The sequence below is a fragment of the Salmo salar genome, chromosome 01 (genome assembly GCF_965601325.2).
Source record: "Salmo salar chromosome 01, fSalSal1, whole genome shotgun sequence".
Lineage (NCBI taxonomy): Eukaryota > Metazoa > Chordata > Actinopteri > Salmoniformes > Salmonidae > Salmo > Salmo salar.
The window spans coordinates 96,191,351-96,216,410 of NC_138291.1; the positions used below are offsets into that span (position 1 = coordinate 96,191,351).

The 25,060-nt window shown below is 47.5% G+C and overlaps 1 protein-coding gene across 1 annotated transcript in view; it reads right to left on the minus strand.

Annotated features, from left to right (window-relative positions):
• The window catches only part of LOC106610487 (protein TANC2-like), a gene marked incomplete at its 5' end in the record, with an annotated part of 120,141 nt that extends 97,824 nt beyond the window's left edge, over window positions 1-22,317 (minus strand). Inside the window, one exon of the mRNA XM_045724542.2 lies at window positions 22,197-22,317. Within this exon, the coding sequence (XP_045580498.2) occupies window positions 22,197-22,317 (121 nt within the window). The remainder of the gene's footprint in view (window positions 1-22,196) is intronic.
• Between the last annotated feature and the right edge of the window lie 2,743 nt (window positions 22,318-25,060).

A 25,060-nucleotide genomic window follows, 5' to 3' on the forward strand; every position in this document is an offset into this window, starting at 1 on the left:
TGAGTAGAGTAGTGTAGAAACCGAGTAGAGTAGGGTGGAGTAGAGTAGTGTAGAAACCGAGTAGAGTAGGGTAGAAACCGAGTAGAGTAGAGTAGTGTAGAAACCGAGTAGAGTAGGGTAGAAACCGAGTAGAGTAGGTTGGAGTAGAGTAGTGTAGAAACCGAGTAGAGTAGGGTTGAAACCGAGTAGAGTAGGGTAGAGTAGTGTAGAAACCGAGTAGAGTAGGGTAGAAACCGAGTAGAGTAGGGTAGAGTAGTGTAGAAACCGAGTAGAGTAGGGTAGAAACCGAGTAGAGTAGGGAAGAAACCGAGTAGAGTAGGGTAGAGACCGAGTAGAGTAGGGTGGAGTAGAGTAGTGTAGAAACCGAGTAGAGTAGGGTAGAAACCGAGTAGAGTAGGGTAGAGTAGTGTAGAAACCGAGTAGAGTAGGGTTGAAACCGAGTAGAGTAGGGTGGAGTAGAGTAGTGTAGAAACTGATTAGAGTAGGGTGGAGTAGAGTAGTGTAGAAACCGAGTAGAGTAGGGTAGAAACCGAGTAGAGTAGGGTGGAGTAGAGTAGTGTAGAAACCGAGTAGAGTAGGGTGGAGCAGAGTAGTGTAGAAACCGAGTAGAGTAGGGTTGAAACTGAGTAGAGTAGTGTAGAAACCAAGTAGAGTAGTGTGGAGTAGAGTAGTGTAGAAACCGAGTAGAGTAGGGTAGAAACCGAGTAGAGTAGGGTGGAGTAGAGTAGTGTAGAAACCGAGTAGAGTAGGGTAGAAACCGAGTAGAGTGGAGTAGAGTAGTGTAGAAACCGAGTAGAGTAGGGTGGAGTAGAGTAGGGTAGAAACCGAGTAGAGTAGGGTGGAGTAGTGTACTGTAGAAACCGAGTAGAGTAGAGTAGAAATCAAGTAGAGTAGGGTAAAACCGAGTAGAGTAGGGTTGAAACCGAGTAGAGTAGGGTGGAGTAGAGTAGTGTAGAAACCGAGTAGAGTAGGTTGGAGTAGAGTAGTGTAGAAACCGAGTAGAGTAGGGTTGAAACCGAGTAGAGTAGGGTGGAGTAGAGTAGTGTAGAAACCGAGTAGAGTGGAGTAGAGTAGTGTAGAAACCGAGTAGAGTAGGGTAGAAACCGAGTAGAGTAGGGTAGAAACCGAGTAGAGTAGGGTGGAGTAGAGTAGTGTAGAAACCGAGTAGAGTAGGGTAGAACCGAGTAGAGTAGGTTGGAGTAGAGTAGTGTAGAAACCGAGTAGAGTAGGGTAGAAACCGAGTAGAGTGGAGTAGAGTAGTGTAGAAACCGAGTAGAGTAGGGTAGAAACCGAGTAGAGTAGGGTAGAGTAGTGTAGAAACCGAGTAGAGTAGGGTAGCAACCGAGTAGAGTAGGGTAGAAACCGAGTAGAGTAGGGTGGAGTAGAGTAGTGTAGAAACCGAGTAGAGTAGGGTAGAAACCGAGTAGAGTAGGGTGGAGTAGAGTAGTGTAGAAACCGAGTAGAGTAGGGTAGAAACAGAGTAGAGTAGGTTAGAGTAGTGTAGAAACCGAGTAGAGTAGGGTAGAGTAGCGTAGTGTAGAAACCGAGTAGAGTAGGTTAGAAACCGAGTAGGGTAGAGTAGTGTAGAAACCGAGTAGAGTAGGGTAGAAACCGAGTAGAGTAGGGTAGAAACCAAGTAGAGTAGGGTAGAGACCGAGTAGAGTAGGGTGGAGTAGAGTAGTGTAGAAACCGAGTAGAGTAGGGTAGAAACCGAGTAGAGTAGGGTAGAGTAGTGTAGAAACCGAGTAGAGTAGGGTTGAAACCGAGTAGAGTAGGGTGGAGTAGAGTAGTGTAGAAACTGATTAGAGTAGGGTGGAGTAGAGTAGTGTAGAAACCGAGTAGAGTAGGGTAGAAACCGAGTAGAGTAGGGTGGAGTAGAGTAGTGTAGAAACGTGTAGAAACAAAGTAGAGTAGTGTGAAGAAGAGTAGTGTAGAAACCGAGTAGGGTAGTGTAGAAACCGAGTAGAGTAGGGTGGAGTAGAGTAGTGTAGAAACCGAGTAGAGTAGGGTGGAGCAGAGTAGTGTAGAAACCGAGTAGAGTAGGGTTGAAACTGAGTAGAGTAGTGTAGAAACCGAGTAGAGTAGGGTGGAGTAGAGTAGTGTAGAAACCGAGTAGAGTAGGGTAGCAACCGAGTAGAGTAGGGTAGAAACCGAGTAGAGTAGGGTGGAGTAGAGTAGTGTAGAAACCGAGTAGAGTAGGGTGGAGTAGAGTAGTGTAGAAACCGAGTAGAGTAGGGTGGAGTAGAGTAGGGTAGAAACCGAGTAGAGTAGGGTGGAGTAGTGTAGAAACCGAGTAGAGTAGGGTAGAAACCGAGTAGAGTAGGGTGGAGTAGAGTAGTGTAGAAACCGAGTAGAGTAGGGTAGAAACCGAGTAGAGTAGGGTAGAGTAGTGTAGAAACCGAGTAGAGTAGGGTAGAAACCGAGTAGAGTAGGGTAGAGTAGTGTAGAAACCGAGTAGAGTAGGGTTGAAACCGAGTAGAGTAGGGTGCAGTAGAGTAGTGTAGAAACCGAGTAGAGTAGGTTGGAGTAGAGTAGTGTAGAAACCGAGTAGAGTAGGGTGGAGTAGAGTAGGGTAGAAACCGAGTAGAGTAGGGTGGAGTAGAGTAGTGTAGAAACCGAGTAGAGTAGGGTAGAAACCGAGTAGAGTAGGGTGGAGTAGTGTAGAAACCGAGTAGAGTAGGGTAGAAACCGAGTAGAGTAGGGTTGAAACCGAGTAGAGTAGGGTGGAGTAGAGTAGTGTAGAAACCGAGTAGAGTAGTGTGGAGTAGAGTAGGGTAGAAACCGAGTAGAGTAGGGTTGAAACCGAGTAGAGTAGGGTGGAGTAGAGTAGTGTAGAAACCTAGTAGAGTAGGGTGGAGTAGAGTAGGGTAGAAACCGAGTAGAGTAGGGTAGAAACCGAGTAGAGTAGGGTAGAAACCGAGTAGAGTAGGGTGGAAACCGAGTAGAGTAGGGTGGAGTAGAGTAGTGTAGAAACCGAGTAGAGTAGGGTAGAAACCGAGTAGAGTAGGGTAGAGTAGTGTAGAAACCGAGTAGAGTAGGGTAGAAACCGTGTAGAGTAGGGTTGAAACCGAGTAGAGTAGGGTGGAGTAGAGTAGTGTAGAAAACGAGTAGAGTAGGGTAGAAACCGAGTAGAGTAGGGTGGAGTAGAGTAGTGTAGAAACCGAGTAGAGTAGTGTAGAAACTGAGTAGAGTAGTGTGGAGCAGAGTAGTGTAGAAACCGAGTAGGGTAGTGTAGAAACCGAGTAGAGTAGGGTGGAGCAGAGTAGTGTAGAAACCGAGTAGAGTAGGGTTGAAACCGAGTAGAGTAGTGTAGAAACCGAGTAGAGTAGGGTAGAAACCGAGTAGAGTAGGGTGGAGTAGAGTAGTGTAGAAACCGAGTAGAGTAGGGTAGAAACCGAGTAGAGTGGAGTAGAGTAGGGTAGAAACCGAGTAGAGTAGGGTGGAGTAGTGTAGAAACCGAGTAGAGTAGGGTGGAGTAGTGTAGAAACCGAGTAGAGTAGGGTGGAGTAGTGTAGAAACTGAGTAGAGTAGGGTAGAAACCGAGTAGAGTAGGGTGGAGTAGAGTAGTGTAGAAACCGAGTAGAGTAGGGTGGAGTAGAGTAGTGTAGAAACCGAGTAGAGTAGGGTAGAAACCGAGTAGAGTAGGGTGGAGTAGTGTAGAAACCGAGTAGAGTAGGGTAGAAACCGAGTAGAGTAGGGTTGAAACCGAGTAGAGTAGGGTGGAGTAGAGTAGTGTAGAAACCGAGTAGAGTAGGGTGGAGTAGAGTAGGGTAGAAACCGAGTAGAGTAGGGTTGAAACCGAGTAGAGTAGGGTGGAGTAGAGTAGTGTAGAAACCGAGTAGAGTAGGGTGGAGTAGAGTAGGGTAGAAACCGAGTAGAGTAGGGTTGAAACCGAGTAGAGTAGGGTGGAGTAGAGTAGGGTAGAAACCGAGTAGAGTAGGGTAGAAACCGAGTAGAGTAGGGTAGAAACCGAGTAGAGTAGGGTAGAAACCGAGTAGAGTAGGGTGGAGTAGAGTAGTGTAGAAACCGAGTAGAGTAGGGTAGAAACCGAGTAGAGTAGGGTAGAGTAGTGTAGAAACCGAGTAGAGTAGGGTAGAAACCGAGTAGAGTAGGGTTGAAACCGAGTAGAGTAGGGTGGAGTAGAGTAGTGTAGAAACTGATTAGAGTAGGGTGGAGTAGAGTAGTGTAGAAAACGAGTAGAGTAGTGTAGAAACCGAGTAGAGTAGTGTAGAAACTGAGTAGAGTAGTGTGGAGTAGAGTAGTGTAGAAACCGAGTAGGGTAGTGTAGAAACCGAGTAGAGTAGGGTGGAGTAGAGTAGTGTAGAAACCGAGTAGAGTAGGGTGGAGCAGAGTAGTGTAGAAACCGAGTAGAGTAGGGTTGAAACCGAGTAGAGTAGTGTAGAAACCGAGTAGAGTAGGGTAGAAACCGAGTAGAGTAGGGTGGAGTAGAGTAGTGTAGAAACCGAGTAGAGTAGTGTAGAAACCGAGTAGAGTAGGGTAGAAACCGAGTAGAGTAGGGTGGAGTAGAGTAGGGTAGAAACCGAGTAGAGTAGGGTGGAGTAGTGTAGAAACCGAGTAGAGTAGGGTAGAAACCGAGTAGAGTAGGGTGGAGTAGAGTAGTGTAGAAACCGAGTAGAGTAGGGTAGAAACCGAGTCTTGTAGGGTAGAGTAGTGTAGAAACCGAGTAGAGTAGGGTAGAAACCGAGTAGAGTAGGGTAGAGTAGTGTAGAAACCGAGTACAGTAGGGTAGAAACCGAGTAGAGTAGGGTTGAAACCGAGTAGATTAGGGTGCAGTAGAGTAGTGTAGAAACCGAGTAGAGTAGGTTGGAGTAGAGTAGTGTAGAAACCGAGTAGAGTAGGATGGAGTAGAGTAGTGTAGAAACCGAGTAGAGTAGGGTGGAGTAGAGTAGGGTAGAAACCGAGTAGAGTAGGGTGGAGTAGTGTAGAAACTGAGTAGAGTAGGGTAGAAACCGAGTAGAGTAGGGTGGAGTAGAGTAGTGTAGAAACCGAGTAGAGTAGGGTAGAAACCAAGTAGAGTAGGGTAGAGTAGTGTAGAAACCGAGTAGAGTAGGGTAGAAACCGAGTAGAGTAGGGTAGAGTAGTGTAGAAACCGAGTAGAGTAGGGTAGGAACCGAGTAGAGTAGGGTTGAAACTGAGTAGAGTAGGGTGCAGTAGAGTAGTGTAGAAACCGAGTAGAGTAGGTTGGAGTAGAGTAGTGTAGAAACCGAGTAGAGTAGGGTAGAAACCGAGTAGAGTAGGGTGGAGTAGAGTAGTGTAGAAACCGAGTAGAGTAGGGTAGAAACCGAGTAGAGTAGGGTGGAGTAGTGTAGAAACCGAGTAGAGTAGGGTAGAAACCGAGTAGAGTAGGGTTGAAACCGAGTAGAGTAGGGTGGAGTAGAGTAGTGTAGAAACCGAGTAGAGTAGGGTGGAGTAGAGTAGGGTAGAAACCGAGTAGAGTAGGGTTGAAACCGAGTAGAGTAGGGTGGAGTAGAGTAGTGTAGAAACTGAGTAGAGTAGGGTAGAAACCGAGTAGAGTAGGGTAGAAACCGAGTAGAGTAGGGTAGAAACCGAGTAGAGTAGGGTAGAAACCGAGTAGAGTAGGGTGGAGTAGAGTAGTGTAGAAACCGAGTAGAGTAGGGTAGAAACCGAGTAGAGTAGGGTAGAGTAGTGTAGAAACCGAGTAGAGTAGGGTAGAAACCGAGTATAGTATGGTTGAAACCGAGTAGAGTAGGGTGGAGTAGAGTAGTGTAGAAACTGATTAGAGTAGGGTGGAGTAGAGTAGTGTAGAAAACGAGTAGAGTAGTGTAGAAACTGAGTAGAGTAGTGTGGAGCAGAGTAGTGTAGAAACCGAGTAGAGTAGGGTTGAAACCGAGTAGAGTAGGGTAGAACCGAGTAGAGTAGGGTGGAGTAGTGTAGAAACCGAGTAGAGTAGGGTAGAAACCGAGTAGAGTAGGGGGGGTAGAGTAGTGTAGAAACCGAGTAGAGTACTGTAGAAACCGAGTAGAGTAGGGTGGAGTAGTGTAGAAACCGAGTAGAGTAGGGTAGAAACCGAGTAGAGTAGGGGGGGTAGAGTAGTGTAGAAACCGAGTAGAGTAGGGTAGAAACCGAGTAGAGTAGGGTTGAAACCGAGTAGAGTAGGGTGCAGTAGAGTAGTGTAGAAACCGGGTAGAGTAGGTTGGAGTAGAGTAGTGTAGAAACCGAGTAGAGTAGGGTGGAGTAGAGTAGGGTAGAAACCGAGTAGAGAAGGGTGGAGTAGTGTAGAAACCGAGTAGAGTAGGGTAGAAACCGAGTAGAGTAGGGTGGAGTAGAGTAGTGTAGAAACCGAGTAGAGTAGGGTAGAAACCGAGTAGAGTAGGGTGGAGTAGTGTAGAAACCGAGTAGAGTAGGGTAGAAACCGAGTAGAGTAGGGTTGAAACCGAGTAGAGTAGGGTGGAGTAGAGTAGTGAAGAAACCGAGTAGAGTAGGTTGGAGTAGAGTAGTGTAGAAACCGAGTAGAGTAGGGTTGAAACCGAGTAGAGTAGGGTGGAGTAGAGTAGTGTAGAAACCGAGTAGAGTAGGGTGGAGTAGAGTAGGGTAGAAACCGAGTTGAGAAGGGTGGAGTAGTGTAGAAACCGAGTAGAGTAGGGTAGAAACCGAGTAGAGTAGGGTGGAGTAGAGTAGTGTAGAAACCGAGTAGAGTAGGGTAGAAACCGAGTAGAGTAGGGTGGAGTAGTGTAGAAACCGAGTAGAGTAGGGTAGAAACCGAGTAGAGTAGGGTTGAAACCGAGTAGAGTAGTGTGGAGTAGAGTAGTGAAGAAACCGAGTAGAGTAGGTTGGAGTAGAGTAGTGTAGAAACCGAGTAGAGTAGGGTTGAAACCGAGTAGAGTAGGATTGAGTAGAGTAGTGTAGAAACCGAGTAGGGTAGAAACCGAGTAGAGTAGGGTAGAAACCGAGTAGAGTAGGGTAGAAACCGAATAGAGTAGGGTAGAAACCGAGTAGAGTAGGGTGGAGTAGAGTAGTGTAGAAACCGAGGAGAGTAGGGTTGAAACCGAATAGGGTAGACTAGAATAGGGTAAAGTAGGGTGGGGTAGGGTAGAGTAGAGTAGGGTGGAGTAGAGTAGGGTAGAAACCAAGTAGAGTAGGGTTGAAACAGAGTAGAGTAGGGTTGAAACCGAGTAGGGTAGACTAGAATAGGGTAAAGTAGGGTAGAGTAGAGTACAGTAGGGTGGAGTAGAGTAGGGTAGAACCGAGTAGAGTAGTGTAGAAACCGAGTAGGGTAGAGTGGAGTGGAGTAGGGTAGAAACCGAGTAGAGTAGGGTTGAAACCGAGTAGGGTAGACTAGAATAGGGTAAAGTAGGGTGGGGTAGAGTAGAGTAGAGTAGAGTAAAGTAGGGTAGAATAGGGTAGAGTAGAGTAGGGTAAAGTAGGGTGGGGTAGGGTGGAGTAGCGTAAGGTAGAGTAGAGTAGAGTTGGGCACAGTAGAGTAGAGTAAGTAAGAGTAGGGTAGAGTACAGTGGAGTACAGTAGGGTAGAGTAAGGTAGAGTATGGTGCAGTAGAGTAGGGTAGGGTTGAGTACAGTAGGGTACAGTAGGGTAGGGTGGAGTAAGGTAGAGAGTATGGTGCAGTAGAGTAGGGTAGGCTTGAGTACAGTAGAGTAGGGTAGAGTAAAGTTTGGTAGAGTAGAGTAGGGTAGGGTAGGGCAGAGTACAGTAGAGTACAGTAGAGTAGCATAGGGTAGATTAGGGTACAGTAGAGTAGAGTACAGTAGTGTAGAGTAGCATAGGACACAGTAGAGTAGAGTACAGTAGAGTAGAGTGGGGTACAGTAGTGTAGGGTAGAGTAGAGAAAAGAGACTCAATACCTTAACAACTCCTGAGAGCAGAGCTGTGCATCAGAGGTAAACTCTCCTGAGATTGAGACTGAACTGGACTCACTGGGTTTGGGACAGCCAACCCATTCTAGTAATGACATGCCATGCCTGTTAAGATTCCTCCACACACTACTCTTCCCATGCCATACAATCAGTGGTGTGCTTGGATGAGGTAAATTAACACGCCCCTAACCTGTGTGAGGGCAGTGTGTGTGTGTGTGTGTGTGTGTGTGTGTGTGTGTGTGTGTGTGTGTGTGTTTCTAAGAGAGAGAGAGATAGAGAGATAAGGAGAGAGCGATAGGGAGAGAGAGAGAGCGAGAAAGATTACAACTCGGAAGTTAACATATATTTTAGCCAAATACATTTAAACTCAGTTTTTCACAATTCCTGACATTTAATCCCAGTAAAAAATTCCCTGTTTTAGGTCAGTTAGGATCACCACTTTATTTTAAGAATGTGAAATGTCATAATTATAATAGAGAGAATGATTTATTTCAGCTTTTATTTCTTTCATCACATTCCCAGTGCGTCAGAAGTTTACATACACTCAATTAGTATTTGGTAGCCTTGCCTTTAAATTGTTTAACTTGGGTCAAATGTTTCGGGTAGCCTTCTACAAGCTTCCCCACAATAAATAGGTGAATATTGGCCCATTCCTCCTGACAGAGCTGATGTAACTGAGTCAGGTTTGTAGGTCTCTTTGCTCGCACACACTTTTTCAGTTCTGCCCACAAATTGTCTATAGGATCGATGTCAGGGCTTTGTGATGGCCACTCCATTTTGCCAAGCCATTTTGCCACAACTTTGGAAGTGTGCTTGGGGTCATTGTCCATTTGGAAGTACCATTTGCGACCAAGCTTTAACTTCCTGACAGATGTCTTGAGATGTCGCTTCAATATATCCACATAATTTTCCTCCCTCATGATGTCATCTATTTTGTGAAGTTCACCAGTCCCTCCTGCAGCAAAGCCCCCCCCACAACATGATGCTGCCACCCCCGTGCTTCACGGTTGGGATGGTATTCTTCGGCTTGCAAGCGTCCCCCTTTTTCCTCCAAACATAATGATGGTCATTATGGTCAAACAGTTCTATTTTTGTTTCATCAGACCAGAGGACATTTCTCCAAAAAGTACAATCTTTGTCCCCATGTGCAGTTGCAAACCGTAGTCTGTTTTTTTATTACGGTGTTGGAGCAGTGGCTTCTTCCTTGCTGAGCGCCTTTCAGGTTATGTCGAACCTGTACCTGTTTTCTCCAGCATCTTCACAAGGTCCTTTGCTGTTGTTCTGGGATTGATTTGCACTTTTCGCACCAAAGTACATTCATCTCTAGGAGACTGAACACGTCTCCTTCCTGAGCGGTATGACGGCTGGGTGGTCCCATGGTGTTTATACTTGCATACTATTGTTTGTACAGATGAACATGGTACCTTCAGGCATTTGGAAAGTGCTCCCAAGGATGAACCAGACTTGTGGAGGTCTACAATTGTTTTTCTGAGGTCTTGGCTGATTTCTTTTGATTTTCCCATGATGTCAAGTAAAGAGGCACTGAGTTTGAAGGTAGGCCTTGAAATACATCCACAGGTACACCTCCAATTGACTCAAATGATGTCAATTAGTCTATCAGAATGACATTATTTTCTGGAATTTTCCAAGCTGTTTAAAGGCACAGTCAACTTAGTGTATGTAAACTTCTGACCCACTGGAATTGTGACACAATGAATTATAAGTGAAATAATCTGTCTGTAAACAATTGTTGGAAAAATTACTTGTGTCATGCACAAAGTAGATGTCCTAACCGACTTGCCAAAACTATTGTTTGTTAACAAGAAATTTGTGGAGTGGTTGAAAAAAAATAGTTTTAATGACTCCAACTTTAGTGTATGTAAACTTCCGACTTCAACTGTAGACATAATATGACATTTGAAATGTCTTTATTCTTTTGTAACTGTAATGTTTACTGTCAATTTTATTGTTTTTTTTTATTGTTTATTTCACTTTTATTTATTATCTATTTCACTTGCTTTGGCAATGTTTCCCATGCCAATAAAGCCCTTAAATTGAATTTGAATTAAGAGAGAGAGAGAGAGAGAGCGAGAGAGCGAGAGCGGTATGTAGGATACAGTATGTACACATGTACAGTATATTGGAGAGGGTCTGAATATCCTCTGAAACTACTGTAATATGATGATAGGAAGGAAGACACTTCTAGCAATGCTGGAGGTTTCACTGTCATCATTACTAATATGTCGCTAGATCCTGCTCTGGTTTGGTCATGAGGGCACAATACCAGGATGTTATTGTTAAACTGATACCTGATGCTGCCGCTGGTGGACTACTTTGTTATGGGCGGGGTGTTGCTGGGTAACGTGTTGATCTCAGCTGAAGAGATGGTTTCTCTCTGCTGTGTGTGGGTTAAGGGTGTTAGATGTGGACGTGGGAATATCAAAGAAAGACAGCTGAGAGAGGGTGATGTGTTCAACTAAATAGTAGTGAGAGAGATTAGACAGACTGGTTTCTTTGGGTGTATTCAAAAGGAACCAAACGGAAGCAAACAGGCTGAAACAGGGAGGGACCTACCTGAAAATGTCCAATAAAAAAACACTAGTTTTTTGTTGCAAAATAATTACACTAATGAATACAACCCCGAGACCTCCTTCCCTTCTCTCCCTCCTTCCCTTCTCTCCCTCCTTCCCTTCTCTCCCTCCTTCCTTCCCTTCCCTCTCTGACTGACTAGTCAGACCAGACCCACAGGACTGTGGGGTTTAGAGCAAGGAGGAAGGCTGCCATTGGGAGTGTGTTTACTATGTAATTCATTCATACTACATGAACAACAATGCACACACATGCAACTGCAGTAATCACACTACACATTATAGGACCCTCAGGAGTCTGCATTTCCGATTTGGTGTGAAAATACAACCCATCTAGACATAGTAAAGTTGATCTGGGAGGCCATTGAAGCCTGTACAACCAATCTACACACAGTAAAGTTGGTCTGGGAGGTCATTAAGCCTGTACAACCCATATCCAGAAGTAGAACATGGTAATGGTGGGTTGTGAAGAAACACATCCCCCTCACAGGGAGCTCCTAACATCCACCATCACAGGGGGCTCCTAACATCCACCATCACAGGGGGCTCCTAACATCCACCATCACAGACAGACAGACAGACAGACAGACAGACAGACAGACAGACAGACAGACAGACAGACAGACAGACAGACAGACAGACAGACAGACAGACAGACAGACAGACAGACAGACAGACAGACAGACAGACAGACAGACAGACAGACAGACAGACAGACAGACAGACAGACAGACAGACAGACAGACAGACAGACAGACAGACAGACAGACAGACAGACAGACAGACAGACAGACAGAGACAGACAGAGACAGACAGAGACAGACAATCACAGCAGGTGTGTGTGTCTTTTGATTTAGGTCTGATACATGGCTTCATTTGAATATATTTACTTGAGCATATTGACATTGCAACATACTGTTTGTTATTGAATTTATCCAAGTGACAGCCTAGATCTTGGACAGCTTTGAAAGCAAAAAGACAAAGGATTTCACTAAATTAGAAACACAATTTGAATATGAAAAAAACAGAGCAATATAAAGTAAGCTTGTGTGTTTGCCCTCCTCTCCTCTCCTAGTCCTCCTCAATCAGATTCCTGAGCTACGGAGAGAGAGGAGGGGAGAGAAGAGAGACAGATGGTTGCCATGGTAACTATCTGCCAGCGCAAAACGCAGCGAAGAGGAATGTGTTCCTGTGCGGACGCACCTGGTTCTATCTCCTTTTGCAGCCTTTTGAGAGGAGAGAGGAGCTAGCAAATGTGTGGAGCAAGCAGGGGAGAACCAACCCTCCATACCACAGCTGAGCAGAGGAGCCCCATTCCTCCATACCACAGCTGAGCAGGGGAGCCCCATTCCTCCATACCACAGGAGAGCAGGGGAGCCCCATACCTTCATAACACAGGAGAGCAGGGGAGCCCCATACCTTCATAACACAGGAGAGCAGGGGAGCCCCATACCTTCATAACACAGGAGAGCAGGGGAGCCCCATACCTTCATAACACACGAGAGCCCCATAACTTCATACCACAGGAGAGCAGGGGAGCCCCATACCTTCATAACACACGAGAGCCCCATAACTTCATACCACAGGAGAGCAGGGGAGCCCCATACCTTCATAACACAGGAGAGCAGGGGAGCCCCATATTTTCATAACACAGGAGAGCCCCATACCTTCATAACACAGGAGAGAAGGGGAGCCCCATACCTTCATAACACAGGAGAGCAGGGGAGCCCCATACCTTCATAACACAGGAGAGCCCCATACCTTCATAACACAGGAGAGCCCCATACCTTCATAACACAGGAGAGAAGGGGATCCCCATTCCTTCATAACACAGGAGAGCAGGGGAGCCCCATTCCTTCATAACACAGGAGAGCAGGGGAGCCCCATTCCTTCATAACACAGAAGAGCATGGGAGCCCCATTCCTCCATACCTCCATACCATAGGTGCAGGCAAGCCCCATTCCTTCATAACACAGGAGAGCAGGGGAGCCCCATTCCTTCATAACACAGAAGAGCATGGGAGCCCCATTCCTCCATACCATAGGTGCAGGCAAGCCCCATTCCTTCATAACACAGGAGAGCAGGGGAGCCCCATTCCTTCATAACACAGAAGAGCAGGGGAGCCCCATTCCTCCATAACACAGGAGAGCAGGTGAGCCCCATTCCTTCATAACACAGGAGAGCAGGGGAGCCCCATTCCTTCATAACACAGGAGAGCAGGGGAGCCCCATTCCTCCATAACACAGAAGAGCAGGGGAGCCCCATTCCTCCATACCATAGGTGCAGGCAAGCCCCATACCTCCATACCAGAGAACAGCAGTGGAGCCCCATTCCTTCATAACACAAGAGAGCAGGAGAGCCCCATATCTCCATAACACAGAACAGCAGAGGAGCCCCATACCTCCATACCACAGAAGAGCAGGGGAGCCCCATACCTCCATACCACAGGAAAACAGGGGAGCCCCATACCTCCATACCACAGGAGAGTAGGGGAGCCCCATACCTCCATACCACAGGAGAGTAGGGGAGCCCCATACCTCCATACCACAGGAGAGCAGGGGAGCCCCATACCTCCATACCACAGGAGAGCAGGGGAGCCCCATACCTCCATACCACAGGAGAGCAGGGGAGCCCCATACCTCCATACCACAGGAGAGTAGGGGAGCCCCATACCTCCATACCACAGGAGAGTAGGGGAGCCCCATACCTCCATACCACAGGAGAGCAGGGGAGCCCCATACCTCCATACCACAGGAGAGTAGGGGAGCCCCATACCTCCATACCACAGGAGAACAGGGGAGCCCCATACCTCCATACCACAGGAGAGTAGGGGAGCCCCATACCTCCATACCACAGGAGAGCAGGAGAGCCCCATATCTCCATAACACAGAACAGCAGAGGAGCCCCATACCTCCATACCACAGGAGAGTAGGGGAGCCCCAAACCTCCATACCACAGGAGAGTAGGGGAGCCCCATACCTCCATACCACAGGAGAGTAGGGGAGCCCCATACCTCCATACCACAGGAGAACAGGGGAGCCCCATACCTCCATACCACAGGAGAACAGGGGAGCCCCATACCTCCATACCACAGGAGAGTAGGGGAGCCCCATACCTCCATACCACAGGAGAGCAGGGGAGGCCCATACCTCCATACCACAGGAGAGTAGGGGAGCCCCATACCTCCATACCACAGGAGAACAGGGGAGCCCCATACCTCCATACCACAGGAGAGTAGGGGAGCCCCATACCTCCATACCACAGGAGAGTAGGGGAGCCCCATACCCCCATACCTCCATACCACAGGAGAACAGGGGAGCCCCATACCTCCATACCACAGGAGAACAGGGGAGCCCCATACCTCCATACCACAGGAGAGTAGGGGAGCCCCATACCTCCATACCACAGGAGAGTAGGGGAGCCCCATACCTCCATACCACAGGAGAGTAGGGGAGCCCCATACCTCCATACCTCCATACCACAGGAGAGCAGGGGAGCCCCATACCTCCATACCTCCATACCACAGGAGAACAGGGGAGCCCCATACCTCCATACCACAGGAGAACAGGGGTTACAGGTGAAGTGAGACAGGATGGTTAAGTCATGTAAGCCCCCACATTCCCCCTAAAATCAACATAAGTAGCCAAATAAAATCAAATTGATCAAATACTGTGGTTCAGTTGGTAGAGCATGGTGTTTGCAACGCCAGCATGGTGTGTCCAACGCCAGGGTTGTGGGTTCGATTCCCACGGGGGGCCAGTACAAAAAAAATATTTAAAAAATGCATGAAATGAAATGAATGTATTCACTACTGTAAGTCGCTCTGGATAAGAGCGTCTGCTAAATGACTAAAATGTAAATGTAAATGTATTTGTCACATACACATTGTTAGCAGGTGTTAATGCAAGTGTAGCGAAATGCTTGTGCTTCTAGTTCCGACCATGCAGTAATATCTAACAAGTAATCTACTAATTCCACAACAACTACCTTGTACACACAAGTGTAAAGGAATGAATACGAATATGTACATAAAGATATATAAATGAGTGATGGCCGAACGGCATAGGCAAGATGTAATAGATGGTATGGAGTACAGTATATACATATGAGATAAGTATTGTAGGGTATGAAAACATATAAAGCAGCATTGTTTAAGGTGGCTAGTGATACATTACATCAGGATGGCAAGATGCAGTAGATGGTATAGAGTACAGTATATACATATGAGATGAGTAATGTAGGTAATGAAAACATTATATAAAGTGGCAATGTTTATAGTGGCTAGTGATACGTCTAAGAACATCAAGATGGCAAGATGCAGTAGATGGTATGGCGTTCAGTATATACATATGAGATGAATAATGTAGGTTATGTAAACATTATCTAATATAAATAATATAAAGTGGCAAGTGATAAATTGATTACATACATTTTCCCATTATTAAAGTGGCTTGAGTTGAATCAGTATGTTGGCAGCAGCCACTCAATGTTAGTGATGGCTGTTTAACAGTCTGATGGCCTTGAGATAGAATCTGTTTTTCAGTCTCTCGGTTCCAGCTTTGATGCACCTGTACTGACCTCGCCTTCTGGATGTTAGCGGGGTGAACAGGCAGTGGCTCGGGTGGTTGCTGTCCTTGATGATCTTTTTGGCCTTCCTGTGACATCGGGTGGTGTAGGTGTCCTGGAGGGCAGGTAGTTTGCTCCTTGTGATGGTGCGGCCCGTCAGGAAGTCCTGGACCCAGTTGCACAGGGCGGGGTCGAGACCCAGGGTCTCGAGCTTAATGACGAGATTGGAGGGAACTATGGTGTTAAATGCTGAGCTGTAATCGATGAACAGCATTCTTACATAGGTATTCCTCTTGTCCAGATGGGTTAGGGTAAGGTGCAGTGTGATGGCGATTGCGTCGTCTGTGGACCTATTGGGTCGGTAAGCAAATTGGAGTGGGTCTAGGGTGTCAGGTAGGGTGGAGGTGATATGGTCCTTGACTAGTCTCTCAAAGCACTTCATGATGACGGAAGTGAGTGCTACAGGGCGGTAGTCATTTAGCTCAGTTACCTTAGCTTTCTTGGGAACAGGAACAATGGTGGCCCTCTTGAAGCATGTGGGGACAGCAGACTGGGATAAGGATTGGTTGAATATGTCTGTAAACACACCAGCCAGCTGGTCTGCGCATGCTCTGAGGACGCGGCCGGGGATGCCGTCTGGGCCTGCGGCCTTGCGAGGGTTAACACGTTTAAATGTTTTACTCACGTTTGCTGCAGTGAAGGAGAGCCCGCAGGTGTTGGTAGCGGACCGTGTTAGTGGTGTATTGTCCTCAAAGCGAGCAAAAAACTTCTTTAGTCTGTCTGGGAGCAAGGCATCGTGATCCGCGACGGGGCTGATTTTTCTTTTGTAGTCCGTGATTGACTGTAGACCCTGCCACATACCTCTCGTGTCTGAGCCGTTGAATTGCGACTCCACTTTGTCTCTGTACTGACGCTTAGCTTGTTTGATTGCCTTGCGGAGGGAATAGCTGTTATATTCGGTCATGTTTCCAGTCACCTTGCCCTGATTAAAAACAGTGGTTCGCGCGTTCAGTTTTGCGCGAATGCTGCCATCAATCCACGGTTTCTGGTTGGGGAATGTTTTAATAGACGCTGTTGATACGACATCGCCGATGCACTTGTTAATGAACTCGCACACCGAGTCAGCGTATTCGTCAATGTTGTTGTTCGCAGCAATGCGGAACATATCCCAGTCCACGTGATCGAAGCAATCTTGAAGCGTGGAATCCGATTGGTCGGACCAGCGTTGAACAGACCTGAGGGCGGGAGCTTCCTTTTTTAGTTTCGGTCTATAGGCTGGGAGCAACAAAATGGAGTCGTGGTCAGCTTTTCCAAAGGGAGGGCAGGGGAGGGCCTTATATGCATCGCGGAAGTTAGAATAACAGTGGTCTAGGGTTTTGCCCGCCCTGGTAGCACAACCGATATGCTGATAGAATTTGGGGAGCCTTGTTTTCAGATTAGCCTTGTTAAAATCCCCGGCTACAATAAATGCAGCCTCAGGATATGTGGTTTCCAGTTTACATAGAGTCCAATGAAGTTCTTTCAGGGACGTCGATGTGTCTGCTTGGGAGGGATATACACGGCTGTGATTATAATCGAAGAGAATTCTCTTGGTAAATAATGCAGTCGGCATTTGATAGTGAGGAATTCTAAGTCAGGTGAACAAAATGACTTGAGTTCCTGCATGTTGTTATGATCACACCACGTCTCGTTAATCATAAGGCATACACCCCCACCCTTCTTCTTACCAGAGAGATGCTTGTTTCTGTTGGCGCGATGCGTGAAGAAACCAGGTGGCTGTACCGACTCAGATAGCGTGTCTCGAGTCAGCCATGTTTCCGTGAAACAAAGAACGTTACAGTCTTGGATGTCTCTCTGGAATGCTACCCTTGCACAGAATAGGACAGACACTGTAACACTAGATTACAAGGCTATTGCCATAGGATTAGGAATTATAATAATGTATAGGATCTCTATGGTTATGAATTATAATAATGTATAGGATTTCTATGGTTAGGAATTAGAATAATGTATATGTAACGTCCGTCGTTAGAGTGAGACCAAGGCGCAGCGTGGGTTGGGTTCATCATCTTTCAATTAACGTGAACCAGCAAAACAATAAACAAGAAGCACAATGAACGAACAGTATTGCAGAATCAACTTCCCAAAAAAGACAGGTGGAAAAAGGGCTACCTAAGTATGGCTCCCAATCAGCGACAATGAAGTACAGCTGTCCCTGATTGAGAGCCATACCAGGCCAAAACACAGAAATACAAAAACTAGATAGGGAACATAGAATGAACATAGAAATATAAAATATAGAACATACATCAAAATCCCAAACACACAAAACAAACACCCCCCTGCCACACCCTGACCAAACTACTATAACAAATAACCCCTTTTACTGGTCAGGACGTGACAGTATAGGATCTCTATGGCTACTACCATAGGATTAGGAATTATAATAATGTATAGGATCTCTATGGCTACTACCATGAAAGAGGTGCTGTTCACATCCTGTACAGTAGGATGGGTTGTACAATGTATAGTAAAACACCAGTGGAGGCTATGCTATAACACACATGCACACACACATACACACAAGTCTAAACACAGACACAAGGCAGAATGGGACCTGTGGTCTGGTATTCTGTCCTAAGATCAGATGTTAAACTCAGACTCAGGTAGTCACACGTTCCCTGAGACCTCTTGATAAAAGCTAACACGAATGCCATTCGTTCCATGTGGGAGGTCAAAGCTCATCTTTTCTTAGCTTTTCCCTACTGAGCAGAATTCCTGTTCAAATCAATCCACCCTACTGTCACAGAGTACCAGCAGTAACAGCATTGGTATTCCATGCCTTCACCACATTTAACGGCCCAAGCTGATGTTGTTCTCCTGTGGTGGGAAAGAGGGGATGTAGGGAGGGAACTGGACTCTCCACGGGAATACAGAGGAATGGTCCGCTGTGATCTAAACAGAAACCGAAGACGAGGTGTGGGAGAGGAGTGAGAGCGTGAGGGGGAGAAAGTGGTAGAGAGATAGAGAGAGGGGGAGCGAGGGGAAGTGGTAGAGCAGTAGAGAGAGGGAGAGGATTAAAGAGAAAGAGTGACTAAGAACTAGAGAGTCTGGACATGGGGGGTCAGAAGGAACTAGCGAGTGGAAATGGGGGGGGTCAGGAAGAACTAGAAAGTCTGGACATGGAGGGTCAGGAAGAACTAGAGAGTCTGGATATGGAGGGTTAGGAAGAACTAGAGAGTCTGGACATGGAGGGTCAGGAAGAACTAGAGAGTCTGGATATGGAGGGTTAGGAAGAACTAGAGAGTCTGGACATGGAGGGTCAGGAAGAACTAGAGAGTCTGGATATGGAGGGTTAGGAAGAACTAGAGAGTCTGGACAGGGGGTGTTAGGAAGAACTAGAGAGTCTGGACATGGAGGGTCAGGAAGAACTAGAGAGTCTGGACATGGAAGGTCAGGAAGAACGAGAGAGTCTGGATATGGAGGGTTAGGAAGAACTAGAGAGTCTGGACAGGGGGTGTTAGGAAGAACTAGAGAGTCTGGACATGGAGGGTCAGGAAGAACTAGAGAGTCTGGACATGGAGGGTCAGGAAGAACTAGAGAGTCTGGACATGGAGGGTCAGGAAGAACAAGAGAGTCTGGACAGGGGGTGTTAGGAAGAACTAGAGAGTCTGGACATGGAGGGTCAGGAAGAACTAGAGAGTCTGGACATGGAGGGTCAGGAAGAACTAGAGAGTCTGGACATGGAGGGTCAGGAAGAACTAGAGAGTCTGGACATGGAGGGTCAGGAAAAACTGGAGAGTCTGGACATGGAGGGTCAGGAAGAACTAGAGAGTCTGGACGGGGGGGTCAGGAAGAACTAGAGACTCTGGACATGGAGGGTCAGGAAGAACTGGAGAGTCTGGACATGGAGGGTCAGGAAGAACTAGAGAGTCTGGACATGGAGGGGGTTAGGAAGAACTAGAGAGTCTGGATGGGGGGGTCAGGAAGAACTATAGATTCTGGACGGGGTCAGGAAGAACTAGAGAGTCTGGACATGGAGGGTCAGGAAGAACTAGAGAGTCTGGACATGGGGGGTCAGGAAGAACTAGAGAGTCTGGACATGGAGGGTCAGGAAGAACTGGAGAGTCTGGACATGGAGGGTCAGGAAGAACTAGAGAGTCTGGACATGGAGGGTCAGGAAGAACTTGAGAGTCTGGACATGGAAGGTCAGGAAGAACTTGAGAGTCTGGACATGGAGGGTCAGGAAGAACTAGAGAGTCTGGACATGGAGGGTCAGGAAGAACTTGAGAGTCTGGACATGGAGGGGGTTAGGAAGAACTAGAGAGTCTGGACGGGGGATGGGGGTCACGAAGAACTAGAGAGTCTGGACGGGGGGGTCAGGAAGAACTAGAGACTCTGGACATGGAGGGTCAGGAAGAACTGGAGAGTCTGGACATGGAGGGTCAGGAAGAACTGGAGAGTCTGGACATGGAGGGTCAGGAAGAACAAGAGACTCTGGACATGGAGGGTCAGGAAGAACTGGAGAGTCTGGACATGGAGGGTTAGGAAGAACTAGAGAGTCTGGACATGGAGGGGGTTAGGAAGAACTAGAGAGTCTGGACGGGGGATGGGGGTCACGAAGAACTAGAGAGTCTGGACAGGGGGGTGTTAGGAAGAAGAACTAGAGAATCTGGACAGGGGGGTGTTAGGAAGAAGAACTAGAGAGTCTGGACAGGGGGGTGTTAGGAAGAAGAACTAGAGAATCTGGACAGGGGGGTGTTAGGAAGAAGAACTAGAGAGTCTGGACAGGGGGGTGTTAGGAAGAATAACTAGAGAGTCTGGACTGGGGGGTGTTAGGAAGAAGAACTAGAGAGTCTGGACAGGGGGGTGTTAGGAAGAATAACTAGAGAATCTGGACAGGGGGGTGTTAGGAAGAAGATCTAGAAAATTTGGACAGGGGGGTGTTGGGAAGAAGAACTAGAGAGTCTGGACAGGGGGGTGTTAGGAAGAAGAACTAGAGAATCTGGACAGGGGGGTGTTAGGAAGAATAACTAGAGAGTCTGGACTGGGGGGTGTTAGGAAGAAGAACTAGAGAGTCTGGACAGGGGGGTGTTAGGAAGAAGAACTAGAGAGTCTGGACAGGGGGGTGTTAGGAAGAAGAACTAGAGAATCTGGACAGGGGGGTGTTAGGAAGAAGAACTAGAGAGTCTGGACTGGGGGGTGTTAGGAAGAAGAACTAGAGAATCTGGACTGGGGGGTGTTAGGAAGAAGAACTAGAGAGTCTGGACAGGGGGGTGTTAGGAAGAAGAACTAGAGAGTCTGGACAGGGGGGTGTTAGGAAGAAGATCTAGAAAATTTGGACAGGGGGGTGTTGGGAAGAAGAACTAGAGAGTCTGGACAGGGGGGTGTTAGGAAGAAGAACTACAGAGTCTGGACAGGGGGGTGTTAGGAAGAAGAACTAGAGAGTCTGGACAGGGGGGTGTTAGGAAGAAGAACTAGAGAGTCTGGACAGGGGGGTGTTAGGAAGAAGAACTAGAGAGTCTGGACAGGGGGGTGTTAGGAAGAAGAACTAGAGAGTCTGGACAGGGGGGTGTTAGGAAGAAGAACTAGAGAGTCTGGACAGGGGGGTGTTAGGAAGAAGAACTAGAGAGTCTGGACAGGGGGGTGTTAGGAAGAAGAACTAGAGAGTCTGGACAGGGGGGTGTTAGGAAGAAGAACTAGAGAGTCTGGACAGGGGGGTGTTAGGAAGAAGAACTAGAGAGTCTGGACAGGGGGGTGTTAGGAAGAAGAACTAGAGAGTCTGGACAGGGGGGTGTTAGGAAGAAGAACTAGAGAGTCTGGACAGGGGGGTGTTAGGAAGAAGAACTAGAGAGTCTGGACAGGGGGGTGTTAGGAAGAAGAACTAGAGAGTCTGGACAGGGGGGTGTTAGGAAGAAGAACTAGAGAGTCTGGACAGGGGGGTGTTAGGAAGAAGAACTAGAGAGTCTGGACAGGGGGGTGTTAGGAAGAAGAACTAGAGAGTCTGGACAGGGGGGTGTTAGGAAGAAGAACTAGAGAGTCTGGACTGGGGGGTGTTAGGAAGAAGAACTAGAGAGTCTGGACAGGGGGGTGTTAGGAAGAAGAACTAGAGTCTGGACAGGGGGGTGTTAGGAAGAAGAACTAGAGAATCTGGACAGGGGGGTGTTAGGAAGAAGAACTAGAGAGTCTGGACAGGGGGGTGTTAGGAAGAAGAACTAGAGATTCTGGACAGGGGTGTGTTAGGAAGAAGAACTAGAGAGTCTGGACTGGGGGGTGTTAGGAAGAAGAACTAGAGAGTCTGGACTGGGGGGTGTTAGGAAGAATAACTAGAGAGTCTGGACGGGGGATGGGGGTCACGAAGAACTAGAGAGTCTGGACAGGGGTGTGTTAGGAAGAAGAACTAGAGAGTCTGGACTGGGGGGTGTTAGGAAGAATAACTAGAGAGTCTGGACAGGGGGGTGTTAGGAAGAAGAACTAGAGAGTCTGGATGGGGGGGGGGGCGTTAGGAAGAACTAGAGAGTCTAGACGGGGAGGAGGGGTCAGGAAGAACTAAAGAGTCTGGACGGGAGGGGGGGGTCAAGAAGAACTAGAGAGTCTGGACACGGGGGTAGGGGGTCACGAAGAACAAGAGAGTCTGGACAGGGGGTGTTAGGAAGAACTAGAGAGTCTGGACATGGAGGGTCAGGAAGAACTAGAGAGTCTGGACATGGAGGGTCAGGAAGAACTAGAGAGTCTGGACATGGAGGGTCAGGAAGAACTAGAGAGTCTGGACATGGAGGGTCAGGAAGAACTGGAGAGTCTGGACATGGAGGGTCAGGAAGAACTAGAGAGTCTGGACATGGAGGGTCAGGAAGAACTAGAGAGTCTGGACATGGGGTGTTAGGAAGAACTAGAGAGTCTGGACATGGAGGGTCAGGAAGAACTGGAGAGTCTGGACACGGGGGTAGGGGGTCACGAAGAACAAGAGAATCTGGACAGGGGGGTGTTAGGAAGAAGAACTAGACAGTCTGGAAAGGGGGGGCGTCAGGAAAGCAATTCAGCTAATGACCTCCGAGATGTGCAGTGTCTGGTAAAGATGCCGCAAAAGACCGAACCGAACACTGCTTAGCTCTGACACACACATTCAATCTGCACTCACCCACACACTGTATGGACAGACAAACGGAAGGACAGAGCAGGGCAGACTTACCGGGGACGTATGTATCCAGGTTGTGGTTCCTGGTAGTACAGGAGGTGTGTGTAGGGGAGCCGAGCTCTGATTGTGGAATGCCAGGGCTCTCCCCAAACTTTGCTTTCCGCAGAGGGGCTGGGAGCAGAAAGCACACAAACACACACAATGAGACAGAACACACACAGGGACAAAGAACACCCAAACGATGAGAGAGAGAGAAAGAGAGAGAAAGAGAGAGTGGGAGACAGACAGAGAGAGGGGGGCAGACAGAGAGGGGGGAGACAGACAGATAGGGGGAGAAAGGCAGAGAGGCGGGAGACAGACAGAGAGGCGGGAGACAGACAGAGAGGGGGAGACAGACAGAGAGGGGGCAGACAGACAGAGAGGGGGGAGACAGAGAGGGGGGAGACAGACAGAGAGAGAAGGGAGATAGACAGAGGGGGAGACAGACAGACAGAGAGAGAGAAGACAGACAGAGAGGAGGAGACAGACAGAAAGGGGGGAGACAGACAGAGAGAGAAGGGAGACAGACAGATAGAGGGGTGACAGACAGAGAGAGAGAGAGAGTAGACAGACAGAAAGGGGGAAGCAGACAGAGGGGGAGACAGGCAGAGAGAGGAGAGACAGTGAGAGGTGAGACAGACAGTGAGAGGTGAGACAGACAGAGAGAGGGGAGACAGACAGAGAGAGCTTATGAAATTGCGTTGGCACGTTGAAATGACTAACACACAGCAAAGCTTATTCATGTCAACTCATTTGAGTTGGATCACAAGTAACTGGTCACAGATACAACTTTAGCTCAAGCTTGTTACAGTAACATAGTATATAGAACAACAAGAGCACAGCTGGCACCAAGCCAATACCTCCCTACAAGGGCTCTCCAACCAGCTGACACCAAGCCAATACCTCCCTACCAGCACTCTCCAACCAGCTGACACCAAGCCAATACCTCCCTACCAGGGCTCTCCAACCAGCTGACACCAAGCCAATACCTCCCTACCAGGGCTCTCCAACCAGCTGACACCAAGCCAATACCTCCCTACCAGCGCTCTCCAACCAGCTGACACCAAGCCAATACCTCCCTACCAGGGCTCTCCAACCAGCTGACACCAAGCCAATACCTCCCTACCAGCGCTCTCTAACCAGCTGACACCAAGCCAATACCTCCTTACCAGCGCTCTCCAACCAGCTGACACCAAGCCAATACCTCCCTACCAGGGCTCTCCAACCAGCTGACACCAAGCCAATACCTCCCTACCAGGGCTCTCCAACCCCACCCTCCTGTAGGTTTTCACTCCAACCCTGTTCCTGGAGTGCTACCCTCCTGTAGGTTTTCACTCCAACTCTGTTCCAGGAGAGCTCCCCTCCTGTAGGTTTTCACTCTTACCCTTTTCCAGGAGAGCTACCCTCCAGTAGGTTTTCAATCCAACCCTGTTCCAGGAGAGCTACCCTCCTGTAGGTTTTCGCTCCAACCCCAGTTGTACCTAACCTGATTCACCTTATCAATCAGATAATTATTAGAATCAGGTGATCTAGCTTAGGGTTAGAGCGAAAACTTACTGGACAGTAGCTCTCCAGGAACAAGGTTGGAGAGCCCTGTCCTATACATTACTCCTACAGATGTAGGATCTTAATTTGATCACCCTGTTGCATGATAACTTGTGTGCAATGCAGGAAATGTAAAACTTGTAATGTGCTTGTCTGAAGTTTTTAATTTCCACTTTGACATTTCAGATTGATTTTCCCTTACAAAAAATGTATCAACCCCTTCAAAAATGTCCATTGATTATAATCTACATAATAATTTACATTTCCTGTCGCTGCAGGATTATTTTCCTGCTGTAGTAAACTGGCTCAAAATAAGATCCTACACCAGTATACATTACCCAATCACCTAATCACATTCCTTGGGCATTTTTAACCGTCAGTAGATAAAGGTGATAATTACAGTATAACATAGAACAGAACGTCAAACTTCTATTGAATAATCATCCTCTAAATTTAAGAGCATTGAAAAATGTAAATGTCTGTCAGCCTGCCTAGTGACGCAATCAAATCAAATCAAATGTTATTCATCACATGCGCCGAATAAAACAGGTGTAGACCTTACCGTGAAATGCTTACATACAAGCCCTTAACGAACAGTGCAGAATGAGAAAATATTTTCTAAATAAACTAGTTTAAAAAAGTAACACAATAAAATAACAATAACGAGGCTATATACAGCAGGTACCGGTACAGAGTCAATATGCGGGGGTAAGGGTTAGTTAGTCGAGGTAATTGAGGTCATATGTACATGCAGGTAGGGGAAAAGTGACTATACATCGATAATAAAGAGTAGCAGCAGTGTAAAAAAAGAGGGTCAATGCAAATAGTCCGGTGGCCATTTGATTACCTGTTCAGTAGTCTTATGGCTTGGGGGTAGAAGCTGTTAAAGAGCATTTTGGACCTAGACTTGGCGCTTCGGTACTGCTTGCCATGCCGAAGCAGAGAGAATAGTCTATGACTTTGGTGGCTGGAGTCTTTGGTATACAGGTCCTGGATGGCAGGAGGCTTGGCCCCAGTGATGTATTGGGCGGTACGCATTACCCTCTGTAGTGCCTTGCGGTCGGAAGCTGAGCAGTTGCTATACTAGGCAGTGATGCAACCAGTCAGGATGCTCTCGATGGTGCAGCTGTAGAACCTTTTGAGGATCTGAGGACTCATGCCAAATCTTTTCAGACTCCTGAGTGGGAATAGGCGTTGTCGTGCCCTATTCACGACTGTCTTGGTGTGTTTGGACCATGATAGTTTGATGGTGATGGTGGACACCAAGGAACTTGTCCAGGTGGGAAAGGACAGTGTGGAGTGCAATAGAGATTGCGTCATCTGTGGATCTTTTG